Here is a 20,641-nt window from a genome sequence, read left to right as displayed (position 1 = left end):
TTGGTTGGTCGAAAGTTGATTTTCACCCAGGAAGGAAAAAAAAAGAAAAGAAAGATGTTTGTCAGAGCATAATGAATGATTTCAGGGGCCGCAGTGCTGCCTGTGATACAATTAAACAGTGCAATCCTCCTGCAGCTGCTGTCCTTGGGTCATGCAAGGACCTACAGGGGATACTGGAAAGCCAAAGGTGACATGTCTTTCAGCAGTGGGTAATTTTACCTTCCTGACTTCATTAGGACTTTTTTTAATGTGTGAATTCTAAACTAGAACCGAAGCAACAAGTGGAAATCATTTCAATAGCCGGTTTCTTTTGAAATCAGGAGTACTTCCACTCCACCAGTGCCTCTGGATAGGCTTTATTGATACCAGCCCTCCCTCCCTTTATACCTTTTCTATATTGTTCTGTGCTCTCTGTGGGTGTTTTATTAACCAGCATCCTGCAAAAGTTCAATAAAAATATACAGTTCTTTTCCTCGCTTTTCTCCTTCTGTATGTTTTTTTTTTGTGCTGGCTCTCGTAGACAGGAGCTCTGGGGAAGGCTCCTTTGGTTGGTTAGGAGGAACAGATGGGAATCAAGAAAAGGTACTGTCTGTTCCCATACCCACCTAAATTGGAGGTAATTAAGTTACAGTGAGGCATCATTTACGTTAGCAGTTTCTTTGGTGAGATCAAGGCTATTAAGGGTACATGTGAGAAGTAGTTGGATTTCAAGTGTGTGATGCTTTGAGAAGTAATTGGAACTGCATCTTTTCCAAGTGCGATGCAGGCAGCCTGGTGCTGGGGTCTGCAGTGGGACAGTTGAGTCTCGCACAGTTACTGTGCTTTTTTTGCTTGTTTTGTTCTCATCTCTGCAGCTCTTCCCAAGTTCTGAGCAGTCCTTGCTCTGATGAGACAGGTGAACGTCTCCCTTTTTAAAGGAAATGAATGAAGTGGAGCGTGTTGCTCCTGGTGGTAGGAAGGAGACAAAGAAAGCAAGATGGGAATTTGAGATTTCCTGACTTAAATGTCACAGCTTATTACTGTCACTGTCATTCAGCATCCATCCCCTGAGCTGCTGGGCTTGGCAGTGCAGGAGCAGTGCTGTTTGAGTGGGACCTAAGGTAGGTTCTTAAACCTGCCACGGTCCCTGGCTTTAAGAAAACTTGCTGCCAGAAAGAGGTTCCTTGGCACTATGGTTGTGCTGGGTGCTCCTTGTGCCTCCCTCCTGCAGTCCAAGGTCTGCCTGCAAGGGGGAATGCACAGCACAGCAAGCCACCTGCTGGCAGGGGATGCTGCAATTAGCTCCGTGCCAAATTTGGGTCTTTTTTCCACAAATTCTTCTTGAAGCTCCCCATCACACGGCTCTAGGGTGGGGAAGGTTCCTGCCCAGTGTCTTTCTCTCATTTCCTCTACTTTGTTTTCTCAGAGCTTTTCCTGTGCCATGCTTTCTTCTTGGAGTAGCCCAGATGGAACCACGACTTAGTTCAACATCAGATGTGCTTGTGTTCGTTCTTGATCTATTTAATTCCATTAAACACCAGGTTTATTTCTCGTTTTACCTTTTGCTATTTGGAAGAGCTGGCAGCGTAGGGATGTGGAGCATGTGCTGCTAGGTTTTCCAGCTAAGGAAAAGAAGCAGGGTTGTTACTTAGCAGGTTCAGGCAGCTCGGGAGAAAGGTATTGCTTTGAAGCCTAAGGTGCTGCATGTTGGGCTGCTGCCCCTCACCTTACATTGATCAGCTGCAAGGTTTGGAGGTAGGAGCTGCATGTTACATGGATGAGCGGGGCCCTTCCTGCCATTCTGGGGCACTGCAGCAATACAAGCATTTCTGCAGTCAGTGATCATCACACAGCTATTGCTCCGTAAGGGGAAAGGAACACAGAGAGCAGGGTGACCTGTCCGAGGCACCCACTGCAGAAACATGGCCCCATCCCAGCAGCACCAACTGCTGTCACCGAGCAGCTGCATTGATTCTCAGTGCATCTTCGTTCAGGGATTTCCATCAGGATTTATACTTTTTTAGGTTATATTTACGAAAAAATCTATTTTTATGCCTGCCTGTAGCCTTTGTGGGGTTTTTCTCCACTGGCATAGGGATGGGGGAAAGTTAATTTACAGCGTCTTCATAAAAATTAATCCTCTGTTTTCTCCTTATAGCGTTAGTTATCAGCTCATTTATTACATACGTCTCAGGGGTAAGCAGCTTTAACAAGGCCGCAGACAGTTACGAAATGAATGGTGTGAGATGTCAGATACATTTATTAAAAATGAAAATGAGGAAAAGCAGAGGGTGTAGATGTATATTGTCTCAGTCACCTGCCACCAGCAGGCACCTCCTATACCAGAGCTTATCCTCCCGCGCCGGGACTTCTGCATATTAATTTCATTGATATTGTTATGCTCTGTGCTCGCTATAACGTAAACATTTTTGAAGTGTAACTTACGGAACTCGGCAGATCATTAGCAGCGTCTGTCAAGGGTTTGTTATCCAACACACGTTAAAATACCCCAAACTATTTTGCCAGCACAGCTGAACTTCGTACCGCTTCCACTTTTGCTTGGAGGGAAATTATTCACATCACAACTGCAAACCCTAATGTCTGTGGAGGAATCTTGCTTTTAGTCATTATGCTTTCTCCAGTTTATTGGGAGCTTCCTGCAGCATTTGTCATAAGGTCCCAGGGTTTCCTGCTGTTGGGCCTTCATCATATGCTGTGCCGCCAGCAGGCTGAGAGGGATGGTGCGAGCTTCATGCAACATTCATGGCAGCCTCACTTTGCTGGGAAACAAAATTAGGATCCAGAAATATGTATATGTATGTGTGGAGGTGCATGTGAAAAGCCCAGTGTGACTGTGTGATACAGGTGTTCACATACACGCAGTGGTTTTGAAAATGTACACTAAAACTGTTTGCCAAAGATAATTAAGGGTTAGAAGGTTTAATTAAAGAATCCAGCAATAACTGGAGCATCTGTGGGCATTTAGAAGAACGAACACCTCTCTCTCTTTGGGTTTTAGAGCTGCAGACGTTATAGGGCAGTTTATTTTAGGAGCACTGTTTAAAGCCTTTCTTTTTCTTCGCATCTGCCACATTTTGGCAGTCAGACAGTATCCCTGATACAGTCCGTTCTGAAGACGAGCTACGCTTTTGAAGCCCATGGCTGGATGTTCCTGTAGGTGTGGTGGCACCGGTGCAGAAAGCAGAAGCGGGACTGGAGCTTCTGATGTTGCTGCTAGCGTTGCTCAAAGGTTATCTAAATCCAAACCCTTTTTGTTCTGTCTTCCTGCATTTGTGTACGTTCCAACAACTGCCGGTTAAGATATCCCTTATCAGGAATTGTTCTTGGAGAAAATTTTTCAGCTCCTTTCAGTTCTCCAAAATCCTGTCCTTGGCTGCTTGCAGCGCTGCCCCACCTTGCACGCTCCATCCTGTGCTGTGTTTGCAGGCTGGGTGATGCTTACACCTGTCTGGGCCTCAGCGAGCTCCTCAGGACCTTGCTCTCTGAATTCAGGCTCATTTTTCAAGCAGTAATTGGAATTTTCTGCAAGCACGAGTGTCTGGTGTTAAACAGAGTGATGACAGAGAGTAATAAAATGAAAAAGCCTTTTCCCTCAGGGTAGGAAATCCTGAAATCTTTGTTCAAAACAGCACTGTGAACTCTAACTACGTGCTCTTTTGCCATCTCTTTGAGTTTGGTACACCATTTTACAGCAACTTTTCCCCCTAATAGAATGATTCAGCATCTTGATTGCTTTCTCTGCAATGTGAAGGCCCCTTGATGGTGCCCCTGATTTTTATACCTTTACCCCTGAGGCCTCATGGTAAGTTACTCAGTCAGAGCCCGGTCAGTCATTCAAATAATTATTTCCTTCCTTATATCTGTATACCTCCTGTTGGCTTCATCCTGCAGGATTCTCTTTATTTCCTCTTCCTTGGACGAAGCTGGAGGTTGAGGCATGACGGGAGGCTGCCCTGTCTCTGCTGTGCCTGCTCAAGTGGTGGACTTGATAGGTATAGATATAAGGATATAAGCCTTTCCACCGTGCCGTTTTCCTTATGGTTCTCTGCATATCTGCCTTGCAGGTAACTGCTGATGAATGATCTCGTGCGTTAAGCTGATAGGATAGAATGCCCTCATGAAGTTACAAAGCTAATTTGTCTTGATCACGGAAGTGTGAGGGATTTGGGTTGCTTTGCAATGATGGCTAGCATTTTCATTCAAACATAAGGAGTGTAAAGGTATCAAATACATTTGTCTGATGGAGTTTTGTTTTTTAAGGAAGATCAATTAAAAAAAAAATCAAAATAAAAAATAAGACCAGCTCTTTTCATGTTAGAAATGAAGTTTGAAGTCTCATTTTTGTGAAAGGGTTAAAAATAAGTAAAATTAAGAAAAAGGAGTGTTCATTTTTCTGCCTTTTTCCAATGAATGATCCAAATCAGATTACTCATAAATAGATAATGTCTGTCAAACTACATCTGGATGTTGGTATCTGTTACACATCAGTCTGCATCCATATAGCTGATCCATTAGCTGGAAGTGATTTAACATCAGGAAAATGCCAGTGGTTATGATAAGAGATCGTTTTAAACAAAAGATTTGTGGAGGAAAAAAATCCAGAAGTTTTTATAAAAGCTTTAATTAGATTTTGGTATAAAAATTATTTTAATGGGTTTTCTTTAATGAAGACTGCTCATTGTTTAGGTTGTACAGCAACAGGAAGGAAAAAAGGGATCTTGGGTTCTATTTAAAGAGCAGCCTGTGAATTAAAAAGCTATTAAAGATTCTGCAGTCATTTAGGGAATGATTTTGCATGAGAAAAGATTGCTGAATCCTAGGGAGCATCGTGTTGCTTTGGACGAGGCTGGGCGATGACATCTCCATGCTGTCAGCAGTATGTCCAGCTCTGGGATGGGCAATGCCGTGTCCATCTCTGCTTGCATGTTGTCCCCACGTGTTGTGTGTTAACGCTGGTGAGGTCTCCTCTCTTGTTTGGGTTTTGAAAACTGAGTTATTTGTCAACTCTCCAAAGGTCGATTCACATTCATTCCAAATTTCACTTGATTAAAGCCATCGTGCTCACGGTTGGAAAAATGAAATGCAAACAGCCGTAAGTTACTCTGTCTCAGATGGGTAAATGTCATGCACGGAACGGAAGGGCTTTTTTGCTAGGTTTAAGTGAAACAGAGTCTTTATTTAGTGTCATGCTTTAATTTATTTATTTAAAAGCATTTATTTAAAGTTCTGAAAAACAAAGAATCCAATAAAGCAAGACAGGTGCAACTGCAAATGATTAATGATATAATTCTCAGTACTTTATAAAGTGTCTAACACTGAGGAGATTTATACAGTGCAGAATGGCAATTGTGCTTTGATGGAAGGAATAGGTAATCAATACCTGCAAGCTTAGAAAAAGTGTTCTATTTCCTCCTCTAATGATATAGGGTTTTTTGCAAGGCAAGGATGTCTGGAGCATGAGACACTTGGAAGAAGAATTAATTTGAAATCTGTAGTGGAAGATCAGTTTCAATTAAAACTGCACTTGAATGTCCATGAAAAAAGCAGGCAGTTAGGCTTAAGCCTGATGGCTACCAGCAGCAAATGAATCCCACTGCACTCTTCCTGATTAAGTTCTGTTGCGGTTATTTTCTCTGGGTAGGAGATAGAGTTTATTTACTTTGGTCTCGAACTCAAAACTAAAAATGTCCTTTCTGGCCTCCCCAGCCCTGCCTCATCCCACTAATTGTTGGAGCTGGGCTGCTGAGGTTGTGGCCTCTATTTCTTTCTGCTATCGCTGCTGTGATGGTGTGGGTCATATTGCATGTAAAGCTTTGCATATCAAAAAGTTCTGAAAGAAATTAATGAAAAATGCGGCCATTTGTACATCCTGTGCTGATTTTAACTAGCAGGTCTTGAACCTCTAAAGCGGAGCTTAGCCTTGTGGCTGTAATTTGGGATGTCAGGACTTGGAGTCACAGCTGCAGTGCTTGGTTGGGGTTCTGAATTGCTGAGTTTCATTGCATTCGATTTTCCTTTAATAATGCAGCACCAGTATGGAAACATTTTATGCATGGAAACGAATGCTATCACATGAGGATAGCAGATAGCACCAGGCTTTTGGGGGTAAATTATAGATTTAGAACCAAGTGAAGCTACTGTATTTATAGAAAAGAGATGTGATGCTGTACTAAACTAATTCCAACAAGTTAAATTGGAAAAAGAAGACAGTGTGTTCTGTTGGGTTTTTTTCTTTTTTCAAGTGATAGAAAGATTGGGAAAAGAACTGGAAAAAGAAGGTGTGTTTGTTGAGGGTTTTTTAAGTGATACAAAGACATAAAAGCTTTTAGAAGTCAGTGCTGGGAAAAACTACATTTCAACAAGAGTCAGTGCAGGTACCTAAGTCACTCGAGGTTTTAACTCGTCGCGGTGCTTTGTTTGCTTGTTTACCCTTATGGCTTATTTTATTCATTTTGACAAGACAGTTTTCGCTGCAAATTGGTTGAGAGCTGGCTACAGTGAAGAGAGGGAAAAAAAAAGCCTTTGTGGTGAGATGCATGGAGGTAACCCTACAATCCCTGTTAAAATAAGTTGGCTTATTCAAAATTACAATCTCCCCGTTGACTGAAGGGTCACCAAAATGCTTACAGGAATGTGAGTGCTCAGCTTCCTTTGAAAGCACAGCTGAAACCACTGCGATAGCCTCTGTGAGCAGAGTGCTTTTGAAAGACTCACCCTATGTTTATAACAAAGCCAAAAATGAGAGCTGGCAGGTTTGATGATTTGAGGCCCTGCTGAACATTTTATAGCAAATTCCTAAATTTCATGGGATAAATGCACGGTTGTGTGGAAGGTAAATCTGAATTGCCAGTTAATTCACTGCAAAACAATTGCTAAGAGCATTCTGATTCTGGAGGAAAAAAAATGACGACAAGTGGAACGCATTTAGTTTTCCCCACATAGGGCTTTTAATAATTTTGTTCTCCTTAGTTGCGGTACATTGGGAAATTAACTGAAAGTGGCTTTTGCTGACAATACAAGTTGAACAATGAGATAAATGAAACTGAGCTTTTTTTAACCTGGGCAAATGATGTGATTTTTAAAGGGTGTTGCAATTCTGCTTAAATTGTAGTTGAAAATAAAACACTTTTGTGTCATTTTTGTACCCATTCAGCATTTGCATGCGGTGGGTGCTGCGCATCTTGTTCCTGATTGACTGTCCTGCAGCAGCACAAGGGAAAGTGGGAAAAGTCACCTCACATCCAGACACGCATTGGTACCCTGTGCCAATGGAGCTGGCCTTTACAGCTGCTGGGGTTGGATGGCACTAATTGAGATTGCATGTTTCTCGTGTTCTGGGGTAATAAATGGCGCAGCATTTGCTGCTGCATGCCTGGTGGTTGAGCAGACATGCTGGCTGGGTAGTTCAGAGGTGCACAGCAGGTGTGGCATCTGAGGGCCTGGTGGATCAGGGTCAGACCTGCCCTGTAACTTGGCTGTAGTGGATGAGGGAAACCTCTTCCCTCCCATCATCACTTTCCTTGTCTTTGCATGAGAATAATGGAGGCTTGCTGCAAAGCTCTTCAGGAACTGTAAAGTGAGGAGTGCTTTGCAGGAACTGCATGCTGTTATTTCAGGAGCTTAAACCGCTGTTTGCACTCCCAGGAACATAATCTCTTAGTCTCTGTTAATACAATCTAAGAGTTGGAGTGGGAGGTCATAAGAAAAACATGAAATTCACTGGAGATCTTCCTCCGTGTGCAGAGGTTCCTGGTGTTGTATTGCATCTGGAGCTGGTGTGTTCTGGGAACGGCAAGGTCTTTGTCTGAAACCTTTTCCTTCCACTTGTTATTTCTATTGACTGTTCTTGCTGGAAAGCTATAGAATGGGCAGAGCGAGCGCTGGTGGTGGCAGGCAACTTCTGCAGGCTGAGCAGTGCATGGTGCCGCTGCCTCTCGCAGCGCTGTGCCACACTGTGATGGATCACTGCCTTCCTTCCCATGGCAGTGGGGCCAGGGCAACCCACTGCAGAGTTTAGGTGAACAGGGGTTAGGGACCAAGAGAGATGGGGGTTAGGGACCAAGATTAACACACACCAAGAAATGATGTGAGGCAGGTGAAAGCTCAAGAACTGGGGTAGGAACTCTGCATCTCCTGTCACTGTGAGTTGGGTATACAGATGTGACAACGGCCACTTCAGAAACCACTTAGAAACACTTCAGTGCATGATGCTGAGTGCATCAGGACCCACCTTACACCTGGTGTGCTGGGGACAGAGGCTGCTCTGACACCGCTCCTCAGAGCTGCAGCTCTTCCCTTGCTGTCCTCTATGGCAGCCAGCGATGGGCTCACCAGTACAGATGGACAGATTGCTTTTTAGAGCCTAAACTCCTCCCGGCTAATAAGTAATACAGAAAAGTTGTGTAAGAGGAGCATCAGAAAGTGACAGCATTTCCCTGGCAGTTCACTGTTGTCTTTACTTCCTCCAACAAGAGATGTCTTTTTATCCTTTGCTGTTTTCTTCAAATTTATTGATATCCTATTTGTTAAATTCTTTATTTTCATTTTTTCTGGCTTCAAAACCTCCCAAAGAAATGAGATCTATTAATAAAGATCATATTATCTAATTAGAACACTGTAGAAGAGCAAGTTAATGCCTAGCTGGTACATTGTGTATTTCTTCTAAGAAGGTAAATGCATACTCATATATCATGGCTGAAGCTTTAGGAAAGTTCCTGTAAGCCCATGCTAATTCGTAACATACGCATGAGAGGAACTTGGGAATTGCAGACAGTTTTATAGGATAGTAATTAAAAAAGAAAGGAGGTATTGTTTGTTACTGCCAGAGGCAAAGTTGGAGTGCTGCATGAAGCTAATGGTTTTTGATCTCTTCATAAGTTTACAAGTCTTAACCTCTTTCAGATGCACGAAGTGTAACAGCAGTGATGTTACCTGGGGAGCCTAACAGTTCATCCTCTTACTTAAGTGTTATCCAGGATTAAGGAGCCACGGGAATGTTAATTTAATTTGCCTTTGTTAACAGGTACCTATGGTCCCGAGCACTGGGTTACTTCCAGCGAGAAGTGCGGAGGGTCCCACCAGTCTCCCATAGACATCGTGGACCATCAGGCTCATGTTGGAGATGAGTACCAAGAACTGCAGCTCGATGGTTTTGACAATGAATCTTCTAACAAGACGTGGATGAAAAACACAGGAAAAACGGGTATGTTCTCTTCTGTTTGTCTCCATAGCCCGCCTGCAGTCAATTAAAAATTCAAGCCATGTTCCACCCTCCTCCTCTTTCATTGTTCTCTTATTTGGGGTTTGCAATTTAAAACAAAACATAATTTTCCAGCAGCTGCCTCCTATCCCTGCCTTTGCATTCTGTGCAAAGCAACTTCTGCAGATTGATTTTAAGGTTCATTTTTTAAGGTGGTTTTTTTGTGTGTGTGTGTGTGTGTGTGTGGTTTTTTTTTTTGGTTCCTGGTATAAAATTATTCTCTTGGTACTGAATTGTTCCTCAGAATAAAAGGCTGTCTGAGAGCTTCAAGGTGTAACCTTGAGTTATCAGCTTTGGGAGGCTGAAGCATCTAATCCAAAGGAACGCTGAGATGCAAGGCTCAGACTTTGTAGGAAAGAGGAAGTTTTAGCAATTGGAAGGTTTTGGAGAAGAAAGAGCAATAAGCGCTCAGAGTAGCGGGAGCTTATTAATGTGTTTCTGATATGATTATAGTGCTGTGTTCTTCACTGAACTGAATCCTCTTCTGCTCTGTCTGTTCTGGCTTCCAGAGAGAAGAACAGTGAGAATACTGCTTATTTTTACCCAAACAGTTCACTGAAAGGTCAAGGTTGATTTATATGCAAAGCTGCGTGCATTTGATTACTCTTTAATTCTAAAAATGTAAAAAGCAGAAATTATAAGGCCATCCTCTTCATTTGACAAGGTCAAATATTTTTAGGGAATTGGATTAAACCGCTAATTAATTCAATTTTATTTATTGGAAGTATATTTTTATCTTTATTAACATTTCAACATGCGTGTCTGGAGTGCTTTAGGTAACAGGTTCCTCATCAGAGGTTTGCGAGCAAACCCGGGGGTATGGACCTGCTATGGTGTGCATGCAGCTGTGCCAGCAGCCTGACCCATTGCTCTCATGGGTCTTTGGGTGTGAGCTATCAGGTGCTTTGGACCCAGTTCCAGGGACTTAGTGGGAGGCATTGCCCCTCAGCTGGGGAGGACACAGGCTGGGATCCTGCTTTCTTTCACCGCAGAGCAGTTCTGGTTAATGTAAACCACTGTTTTTTTTAATGCATTACCGAGGGTTTTTTCCCCAGCTTTGCTAAGAAATGCTCCTGTTTGCTCTCAGATCCTGACTTTGTTGCCCTTTGTTGCAAAATGAGGTTCAGGGGAGGCTGAATGCTGTGGAAATTTGGTGCTTAATTAATCTATTCATGTTATGTACCCTGCTCTTCTGGTCACAGAGCAGCTTGTGTAGTTACCGGCAATAAACGCAATTAGAAATACCAAGAAAAAACGATGGTGCTTTTCTTCCAAGAGAAATGCTAATGCTATATGGTAAGTATAATAGGAACATATTGCTGCACGTATAATAGGAAACCATGCAGAACCAAAATGTGCCAGTAAATGTTCCAGTCTTCACGCAGTTGGCAAAGAAAGCTGTATCTTCGATCTCCTCTGCTGGGTGATTTTAGCACTGCTTTTGTATTTGATTTCCTTGCCTGTTGGGGTGTGGATTTTTGCTGACAGGTAGCTGCTTTCTTCTCAGGGCAACAGTAACTATCGTTGTTCTTGGGTAACTTACAGATTTTGCTGGTTAGGCAAAGACTCTCTTTGCCCTGCTGTCATCCCTGAGTCTTCTGCTGAGCTCTTAACTCCTCCCTTGATTTATCACATTCCATTCCCTTGGTTTGCTGACCTTTGGAAGAAACTTGTCAGGGATTACTTTTAAGGTAGTAAGTGGTACAGCAGCAAACCAAATAGGATGTTTTGGCCTATGGGCAGAACATAGGAGCAAGTTGTGCCGGTTGTGATGTGTGCTGGCAGCAGTCTTGGAGTAGATGACCGCAGGAGACCTTCCTGTTGCTGACTGACAGTAAGCTGCATTTCAATTTAAGCAATGGTGATGGATGTAGTGGGCACTTCACTGCAATTAATGAGTGGCTAAAGGAGACCAGGGTCTGAGGAAAAACCAAAGGCCCTTAACTTTGATGCTCATTAACTGTCAGGAAATGCATTGTGTGGGTTATTGCTATTTGACTGGTAATTTTTTGTTTATTAAAATAGAACAATTAGTTACTTTTATTCTTTTAAATATTAAAAAGGGGGAGTTTTGATTTGTTGTGCTCTGTCCTTCTTTCTCTCCATATAATCTAAAGGGCAAGCAATGTGCAGGACACAGAACTTCATTCAGAAAATGAACATACATTCATTATGCCTCTGCCTCAACCAGAAACGCTTTGTGTGGGATTACGCCAACAGAAGCACTAGTGTGGGTTTGGTTTCATCACCATAGAAGCTGGTTCCCAGGTGGTAAAGATTACTTGAAGAGTTGAGGCACCTTTCATGGTTGTTGTTGCCTGTGCCAGCTTGTAATTAAGTGTTAGTTGGTGTCAGCTGGGCCTGAGGCTGATGGGGCTTCTGGGCACTGCCCTGTGGGAGCAGAGCATCTGTGGGAGCAGTTCTGTTGCCAGCAGAGCATGCACTGCAGCTTTTCCTCTCCTTGGAACACTCAGAGCTTCTAAAGACTCTGGTAAGCTCACAAATATTGGTGCCAGAGGTGTGTTTGGGTGTTCTTCATACCTTGTGTGCATCTCAGGCTGAGTCAGAGCTGCTCTAATAAGGCAAGGGAAGAGATGCTTTGCATCCAGGCTTGGACTTGCTCTCAAAAAGGTGCAAGAGGCACAGATCCACCCCTGGTCCTGCAAATTGCATCACACAATGGTGATCCTGGTGGTTGTGCACCACCTGCTTTGTTTTTGAAACATTAACCGTACATTAATTTTAAGCCTAGTAGTTGAGGGAGGGTTAATTCCTTCCTGTGTGCTCTGCATGACTTACTGGTAAAAGCAGTGGCTCCCAAAACCCAGTTTGGCTGTTCCAGTCCCTGATACCAGAAATTAATGGAGGGCAGGGAAATCTCCAAGCTAGTGGCAATAAGAAGGTGCTGCTAAGATAGGAAGGTGCTCAGAAAATGCATTGTAGAGCTCAGCAGTGTAAGGGATTCTGTAAAATGAACAATTAGATGAACATTTCAGATTGTACATCCTCCTAATTATCCTTTTAATTATTCATCTAAAACAAGTAAAATGACCCCTGACAGAGCCATAAATGATTTAGGAACTATCAAATATTTATTAGATGCAACTGAATCCCCACAGAGATTTTTAACAGATGCACACAAATCCGCTTTCCTGTATTCTTTAAGTCCTTCAATTTTTGTCTATGGAATTTCGAACCGATTGAGTGAGATGTTTGGTATCTAAAATACTGCTGAGCTCATTGAGAATTTCATAAGGGAAGAGGAGAGCAGTGGTGCTTTTAGTCTCTCGTGTTTCAGAGTTGGTGTAAGGATGCAGCAGTACCTGGGCTGTGCAGTCAGGATCCTACAGCCTCCAGATCTCCCACGCAAATGCTTTGATGCAAAGGAATGAGAACTCGTGGAAGACCCTGCGACGTCACTGGTGCAAATAATAAAGACCTGAACATCGCGTGCACATCAACATTTAGATGGCTTTAATATAAACAATTTGGTGTTTAGATGTATCTTAGTTGCACCTGAGGCGGAGCTGCTGTAGCCCACAGTCTGTACTGGCAGAGAGCAGCCCTGCCATGGCAGACAGCCCTGCCTGCAGCATGAAGTGATTCATCAGCAGAGGAACAGCCCTTGGTTCACAACCAGCCTCTAGTTTTTTTTCCAGCAGTGAATAAAACCCTCCCCGTTACATAATAAAAATGGATTTATATTAACGTTCCTGTTGCGATGACACAACTGGATTGAGAACAGAGAGAAGTCCTTGTGGGCTGAGCTCTTCTCATTTAGGAAAAAAAGAAAAAGAACAAACAGCACAACTTCAATCACAGATTGCGGGCAGAACAAGCGGTGGTCTGCAGTGGTTTTTACAAGAACAAAATGCTACTTTCAGTTCTGTTTTTAAGGGCCAGTTTTGCAGAGAATGAGTGGAAAGGGTTCTGTAAGGAGTCGTTATTAGGAGTTATGCATGTTAAAGATGGGAGGTGGTAGAAGAGGGGGTGATCGTGTAGTGAGGGCAGCAGACAGGGATGTCAGAAAGCTGGGTTCAGTTCTTGGTGGGACTGTAGTCCTTCCCATAACATGTACTGTTTTCCACTGTATGACTTTGCCCCCTGTTTGCACCTACAGCTTCTATTGTTGCATAAAATATAAAGGCATTTCGGAAGTGAAAAGACATTACAAAGAAGATCCTTTTGACCCTTACTGAACTGTGTAACAATAATGTCAGTTACTGCAAAACAGTTCAGATGGGGGCTTCTCATCAGTGGGTCTCAAGAAAGTTATTGTCACTCTCCCTGTTTTACAGAAGGGAGGAAAAGGGAGGCAAGGTACCTGCCATGTCCAGCAGTAGAGGGGGCACAGGGCACAGGCCCCTTTTCTCCTGGTATCTTAGAGGAAATGCAACAAACGAAGGATCCATTCTTCTAACTGGTTATCTGCACACCTTCAGTGATATCACAAGGCCAAGCCATGTGATCAGCCATTGGTCCCTGCAACCGCATTAGATGGTTCTTGATGAAGTTTGCCATTTCAGTTTTAATCAAAGCCCAGGGGCAAAAGCTGCTTGCAGAATTTGGACTTGGTGTCTTTCTGCGGCCCATATAATCACTTCCATAATTAGCCAACATCATATATAGCATTGCCTTTTTTTTTTACTAGTCCCTGTGAAGAGGATAATGATGACCTCATGTTTTACTTGCATTAGAAGAAATATTCTAATATAATGAGCAAAACCTGTAAGTGCTCCAAAAAACTGTGCTAAGAAGGTCTTTCTCCTTGTTCTGTGTGTGTGCAGTTGCTATCCTGCTGAAGGACGATTACTTTGTCAGCGGCGCCGGGTTGCCAGGCAGATTCAAGGCAGAGAAGGTGGAGTTCCACTGGGGTCAGAGCAATGGATCAGCAGGCTCTGAGCACAGCATCAATGGCAAGAGGTTCCCCGTTGAGGTGAGTGGAAAGACACGTGCTTCTGTTCTCCAAAAAAAAAAAAAAAGAAAAAATCAGAATGTATTGCTGTAGTTTGAGATGGCTGTGAAATAGGGCAATGTTTCCTTCAGTGAACATATCACTTTCAAGGCCCTTCTGGCCCTCGCAGCACTCTATCTATCATCTCTTATGTGCTTTTGCAATGTCAGCTCTGAGCTCTGCTTTGCTCGCATTGCTAGCTCTCACGTCCCGTGGGCTGAGTTTCAAACTGCCACTTTTCTGGTTTCTCCCATAAGCTCTCTGTGTGTGGGAGGATCTCCTTGCAAATATCTACAAAGTGACTTCATTGTCCTCCAAATCCTTTCTTTCCCAGGATGCTTACAAAAAGTAGCTGGCAGTGGTTTGGGAGCCATTGTGCCACTGCTGCTGCCTTTCACCTGCACTGCTTCCTTGTACACGTGCAGCACTCTACCCACATCCAAAGTTTTGCATGGTGTAATAAAGCAGACTTTATCTAGAATTACTCCTTCTTGTTGGTAATCAGATGAGTGCTTTCAAAGCAAGTCGTGTCCCACTGTGGCATGTGGTTATGAGCAGTTTGTAGGATGCTCTGCGATGCTCTGCTTGCCCAGAAGGCTCACGTGGACAGATGTGGTTTTCCTATGAGCTGGGCCTTTAGAGAACTTGATTCAGGCCCCAGCTTGTCATAATGTGTCCCATGGGGCTTCAGCCAAGTCCCCTTTTCACAGCATGGAAACGGGATCCCAAAGCACAAAGGGAGGTTGTAATAGACCCTAAAAAAATTTAGTTTACATCTTTCGGCTGCAACTGTCCCAGTGCATGAGTTAGAACATTTTTGCCTCTTGCTGGCAGCTGAGCCTGTAGGTTGGATGGTCTGATGCAGAGATTTATTGATTTATTTATTTATTGCAAGGTTTTTCTGACAGCTTCTGGCTTGATGCAGCTGTGACTTCTGGTGACAGCCTCCCCCAGACACCCAGAGCATGGGCCCATCAGCTTGCTCTGTGTGCCTCAGTGGGCAGTGCTGCTGTTTGTCACTTGGGGTGGTGGAAGGAGCACCATGGAAGTCCCCAGTCAGCTTCTCTTCTGAGATTTCAAGGAGTAGGGCTTGTAAAGGAGCCTGGGCCTTCTTTTTGGTGTCAGAAATAGTATTTCCACTGCACAAATCCTTTCTTATGATGCCAAGGCGTTCTGATGCTGGCTTGATCAGTAGAAGGTACTTTGGGGGGAAAAAAAAAGAAGAAAATTCTTAAGAAATGATTTCCCCTTTGTTTAAATATCCTCTATTTACTTTTCAGCTGTTTGGAATGTTTATTTTGTCTGCTTTAAAATTAAAAAGGAAAAAAATTCTGAATTCTGTGACTGCTTATGAATGCTGTGCAAAATAATTTGCTATGTCAGACAGGTTTAGTGTTAATCCTAATAATGAAAATGTAATTTTCCAAGTGATTTGTATTCATTGCAATGGCATAAGCCTCCGATCTCTGACCTAAGTATGAATGCATTCAGCAGGATTCCCACAGATTTTCCCTTACTGTTTTTTTAAAGGAAGAACATTTTCCTAAGCAAGCCTTCCCCTATTGCTTTGCTGTGTACCACCTCTCTAAGATTTAGTCTACTTCATTAAATCATGTGCTGCAAAGGATTTTCCTGGGTGGATTTTGAAGGGTGCTCAAAATATCTGGTGGGTCGATGGTGATAAAACTGTTTTCTACTCAGAAAAGTAGTTTAGTTAGTTAGTTAGGCTGTGGTTGGACTTGATGATCTTCGAGGTCTTTTTCAACCTGGGTAATTCTATGATTCTAGTTCATACAGTTGAGATTTTGCCTCTCAAGCAGTAACTGTACACGTGTGCATGGTGCAGCTTTTAATTGGGAATGCTAATTGTGGTCCAGCGTGCAACTGCCCGACACTGGGAGATCTGTGCCAGAAATGCTGTGTTTCATTTCAGAAATAACATTTCTAGGTAGGCTGTAGAAAGGAAAAAAAGCAATATCCCGTCCCATGGGAAGTAAAGCCCTAATCAGTCTGACTACTCTTAGTCCCTGGGCAGTGGTAAGGGCTGTAAGGAGTGCACACAGGTTTTGATGTGCCGGGTCTGCAGCAGTTACGGTGGAAATGCAGTTGAAAGCAAACGTTTTCTGAGTCTAATTGAGAAACCAGATGTGGACTGTGTAAAACCCATTGGTTCCAAAGCACGTCCCAAGGGAACGCAGATAAATCAGCGTCTTCCATAGATGCTGCTCTGTAAGCCTGAAGTTTGGATGTTTTTTTCCTCTGGGAAACGAACTGCCTGCTGATAGCCTTTTTTCTTGAAGAGGATACAGAATGTAATTAGAAATGTCAGAAATAATACAGAGCATTATTGTTTGACCATGTTGTTTGGTTTTTATTATTACAACTAATGTGTCAGATGGTAAGGCTGTCTACGTTAATTGGTTTCCTTCATTGAAGCCCATCTGGATCATATTTTTTTTGTGATTTATATGTTAAATTAGTTGGTAAGATATATGAGAATGTCCTTTTGTTTCCTACTTTAAAGGCATGTTGGATCAAAGGCGTATTATCTCGCAGTACTTTTTTGCATGTGTAGCATATTGTGATTCCCTTTTAAACCACGGCATATGTAATGGTATTCTAAATGGTTTCCTTCATTATATGGTCTTGATTGCTTATTTATTGATTAGATTTTCCTTGATGATGCTTTATCCTTATGAAGTCATTATGAATTTGGCTTTCTCTGAAGTATCATGAACATATGTCTCAAATTTTTATCCATGATCAGAGGCCAGTCCGTGATACCAGGCCTGGTCAGCATCAGCTTCCAGTTTCTTTTTCCTCTTTCTTGCCATTTTTGCATCCTCATCTGTGAGGTCAATAAAACTAGTGCTGCGATGCTGTAGATGAAAGCAAGACCATTAGTGCATTGCTGTGCAAGTGGAGCGTGAATCCTAATGAGGATGTGGGCTCTCTGCCAGTTTAGAAAAAGTCTCCCTCCTTTTTTCTTCAAGTCAAGAAAAGTTTTTGACATTAGATCTCTAAATTTTAATGAATTGCTGACTCCTTTGGATTTTGTTATTGTTCTCCATTATAATTACTTGGGTTTTTCTTTTGCTTTCTGAAGTTGAGGCTCTTACAAACAAAGATGCAAACGCCAGAAACCATTTAAACAGCCAAGTGACAAAACTGCAGTAAAGAAGTAGAGCTTCCCTCAGGCCAGGAGAGAACCCAGGTTCCCCTCATTAGAGCCAAGAGGAATAATTGCAGCCCTTTCATCTCCAGTGCCACCGCCTGGCTCCCAGCCTTGCCTGCTGGTGGCATGGGGGGAAGCCCGGCGCTCAGAGCTGACACAGCAGCACTGTGCTGGAGATGCTCACTGCCACCATCCCGGCGTTGCTGGGATTCTGAGCCGCCTCGTACTCATTTTTATGCAAAATGCTGATTATTTCTGTGAAGAGCAGAAATCAGAAGAGTGATTTTAATCATGACTGTGTTAATTTGATGTGAGCTTTGGCTGTTTATGAGCTTTCTCTTTAATGGCGCTAATTGTCAGTTATAATGTGAACACCATTATATAGTAATATACAGTAATTTATTTGGTAAATGAGAATCTTATTCCAAGGACCATACTGCAATATGCCACAGAGACCTCATCTCTTTAATCTTACATGAACAAACTTGCACTTTCTAGGCCAAATTGGTTATAGGAACATCAGCTTGGCTTCTGGAAAGCAATGTGCTTTTGTTGTACCCACATGCACCAGCATGCATTTTTTTGGAGATCTCTAGTTCTTCATTTGAAACAAACAACAACAACAAAATACACAACCCGAAAAGAAAACCAAACCCACAAAGCATTCCAGCAGAAAATGAAGAGCTAGCACTCTTTCATCTTGATTAACGAGCTTTTACATTACAATGATTGATTCATTTCATGAAATTATTACTATAAACAATCATTTGCATTAATAATTTTTGCTCTCCTTTAAGCGTGTTCCTTAGAAGACCTTCCAGTTTCTAATGGTATCAGTGTTCTTGCTATTTCTTTGATTTTCTTCCTTTTCCCCTTGAGTATACTAACTTGAGCGCTGTGTAGATCTCCAGCTAGTTGCTCTAATTTGAATGCTCAGATCTCCTTACCAAAGGTTATCACCGTTCACTATCTTACCTCTCATTATATCACTTAAATTCTCATGTTTTATATTATCGCAGACGGAAGACAATCAGTGTTGTTAATGCAGAAAAGATGTCTGGTACTCAGTGCACAAAAGCCTTTATTACAGGGTACGAACTGAGCCTAGCTCATGTTCTGGGGGTCATCCTGAATGGTAATTCTTTCAGTGATCTCTTAAGTATTACCTGCTGTATTTCTCCAGGCTTTTGTCCAGCCATGGATGGTGGGATATATCCTGCTTAGAGTCAGGTCCTTTCTTGTTAAATTTTAGTGAATTTTTTTTCAAGTTCCACATTTGCTGCATTTCTAAGTACTTTTGGGTTTGTGTGTGTCTGTTCTTTGTACTTTTTCCTTTAACATATTAAAAGGAGAACAGATCACAGTGTGTTTTCTTGATATCCAGGGGAGAAGCACCCTATGCTGCTGTGGTGCAGTTAGGTTTATTACTTCTGGCATCCAGCATCTCTGGTAGTAGTAATTTTGCAGAAATCTCTGGTGTTGGCTTCGAGTACAAGTAAAGACTGATGGTGAAGTGGGGTGCCAGCACTGGTTTTATTCCCTTATATTTTGTTTACTAGTTGCTCTTCAAATTTCCTTGCTTCCATCTGGCAGGATGTAGCAAAGTAGAAGTCAATAAATGATGGAAGGACCTAAAGAGGGCCCCTAGGAATACATCACAGTGAGACACATTGACTGTCTGAAGTAATTTTACTGTAATATTCTCTCTGAGGACCAGATCCTCAGTTATATGGGGATTCTTAGAGCTCCCAGTGACTTTGATGGGAGACATGCTGGTGAAACAGAGTAAAGATTTGGCTCCATACCCACACTGTCTGGGCTGTAGAGCACTCGGGGAATTTAGCATGCAGTGCTTATTCTGTCTGCACCTCTGGCTTAATCATTCAGACATGGAGATGGCTTGGGGATTTTCAAATTTGATTTTTTTTTCTTCTCTCTTTTGTATCAAACTGACAGTTTGCAGCATTTTTAAGTCCCTTCTCTTACAGTCTATCTGCCCTTTCTTCACAGTCTTGTAGGAGAGCCATAAAGTGATCTAAAAATACAAGACACTAAAAATCTCAAGATGTTGCTCTGCCTTTCCTTCCCCCCAGCATTATTCCCCTTTACTTTTCAGCACCTTTAAAACTAGTTCGGGTTTCTCATCACCAGGAAATCAGTGGGATGTAATTTTAAACCACGAAATAGATGGATATTGGCTGAATACATGGCTGAGTTTATATCATGTTGTGCTGCAAAGACTATGCGCAGTGCAATCCAACATAATCTTATAACTGTTCGTTTTGCTGTTCTATTTTCCTTGCTGTAGCTGTTGCGATGACTCCTCACAGTTGTCTTTAGTGCCTCCCATACACTGACAGGAGAATCAGTTGAGGCTTTAATTAATGACTTTATTGCAATCAAGGTTCCATTTTAGTGCAGAATGCTTCATCTTGTAGCAGTGAAATATTTAGTCTCCATCTGGCTGATCTTTATTGTGAATGTCCTGTGATAATTAAGAAGAAACATGAGAGGATGGTCTGTAATTAAAATATGTTTAAGTGCAGAGGTTAGCATGTGGTGGGACTGTTTGTGTATAGACCCACACCAAACCCATGGGTGAAACAGCCCTGTGTTTTTATGGCTGTGTCTTCCAGCTGTGTGCCCAGCCCCCTTGTAATTTCTAGAGTTGGTAGCAAATATTACAGTGCATCCAGAGTCTTATTTCAAAGTAACTATTCCACAACATGATCTAGATATTCATTTTATATTAGATAGGAATGTCCTGCTTCTCCCAAAGGATTTCTGCTCTCTTGTTGGAAAGCTCTGAGTTAGTAGCACTACACTGCAATTACAGTATGTTAATGATGAGCTAAGAGTTGTACATTCCTCTTAACATAAATCCCTAATTTTCAGCGTAATTAACTGGGATCTGGGAAGAGTGGCAAGAGGAAGGAGGATCAGATGGGGTGAAAATAAGAGATAAGAGGCTGACAGCCAGTTCTTGTTGTAAAGGAGAGTTATTTTGAATAGGAGAAAAATCAATACAAAGGTTGGAGAATTTGACAGAGTTATAAGAGGTACTTTAATGAAAGGTAGCAGATTCAATAGGATTGTTACTTGAAATGTGGGATTGTCTAAGTTAGAAAAATAGGACTGTCTCTCCCCAGCTGTAAAGGTGAGCTTTATGTGCTGAGCTCGTTGGGTACTTAGGCCACTGACTTTAACGTCATTCACTCTGGGCACTTGGTGTGGTGAGAAAAGCATGTGTGGG

General features: G+C 42.4%; 1 protein-coding gene across 1 annotated transcript in view; it reads left to right on the top strand.

Annotated features, from left to right (window-relative positions):
- PTPRG (protein tyrosine phosphatase receptor type G) overlaps window positions 1–20,641 on the top strand; it is a 379,786-nt gene that overhangs the window by 196,751 nt on the left and 162,394 nt on the right. The window contains exons 4-5 of the mRNA XM_072347365.1: window positions 9,023–9,202; window positions 14,047–14,195. Coding sequence (XP_072203466.1) covers window positions 9,023–9,202; window positions 14,047–14,195 — 329 coding nt within the window. The remainder of the gene's footprint in view (window positions 1–9,022; window positions 9,203–14,046; window positions 14,196–20,641) is intronic.

The sequence above is a fragment of the Excalfactoria chinensis genome, chromosome 12, assembly GCF_039878825.1.
Source record: "Excalfactoria chinensis isolate bCotChi1 chromosome 12, bCotChi1.hap2, whole genome shotgun sequence".
Lineage (NCBI taxonomy): Eukaryota > Metazoa > Chordata > Aves > Galliformes > Phasianidae > Excalfactoria > Excalfactoria chinensis.
Note: the sequence above shows the minus strand (reverse complement) of the source record. Positions and strands in the feature narration are given on the sequence as shown.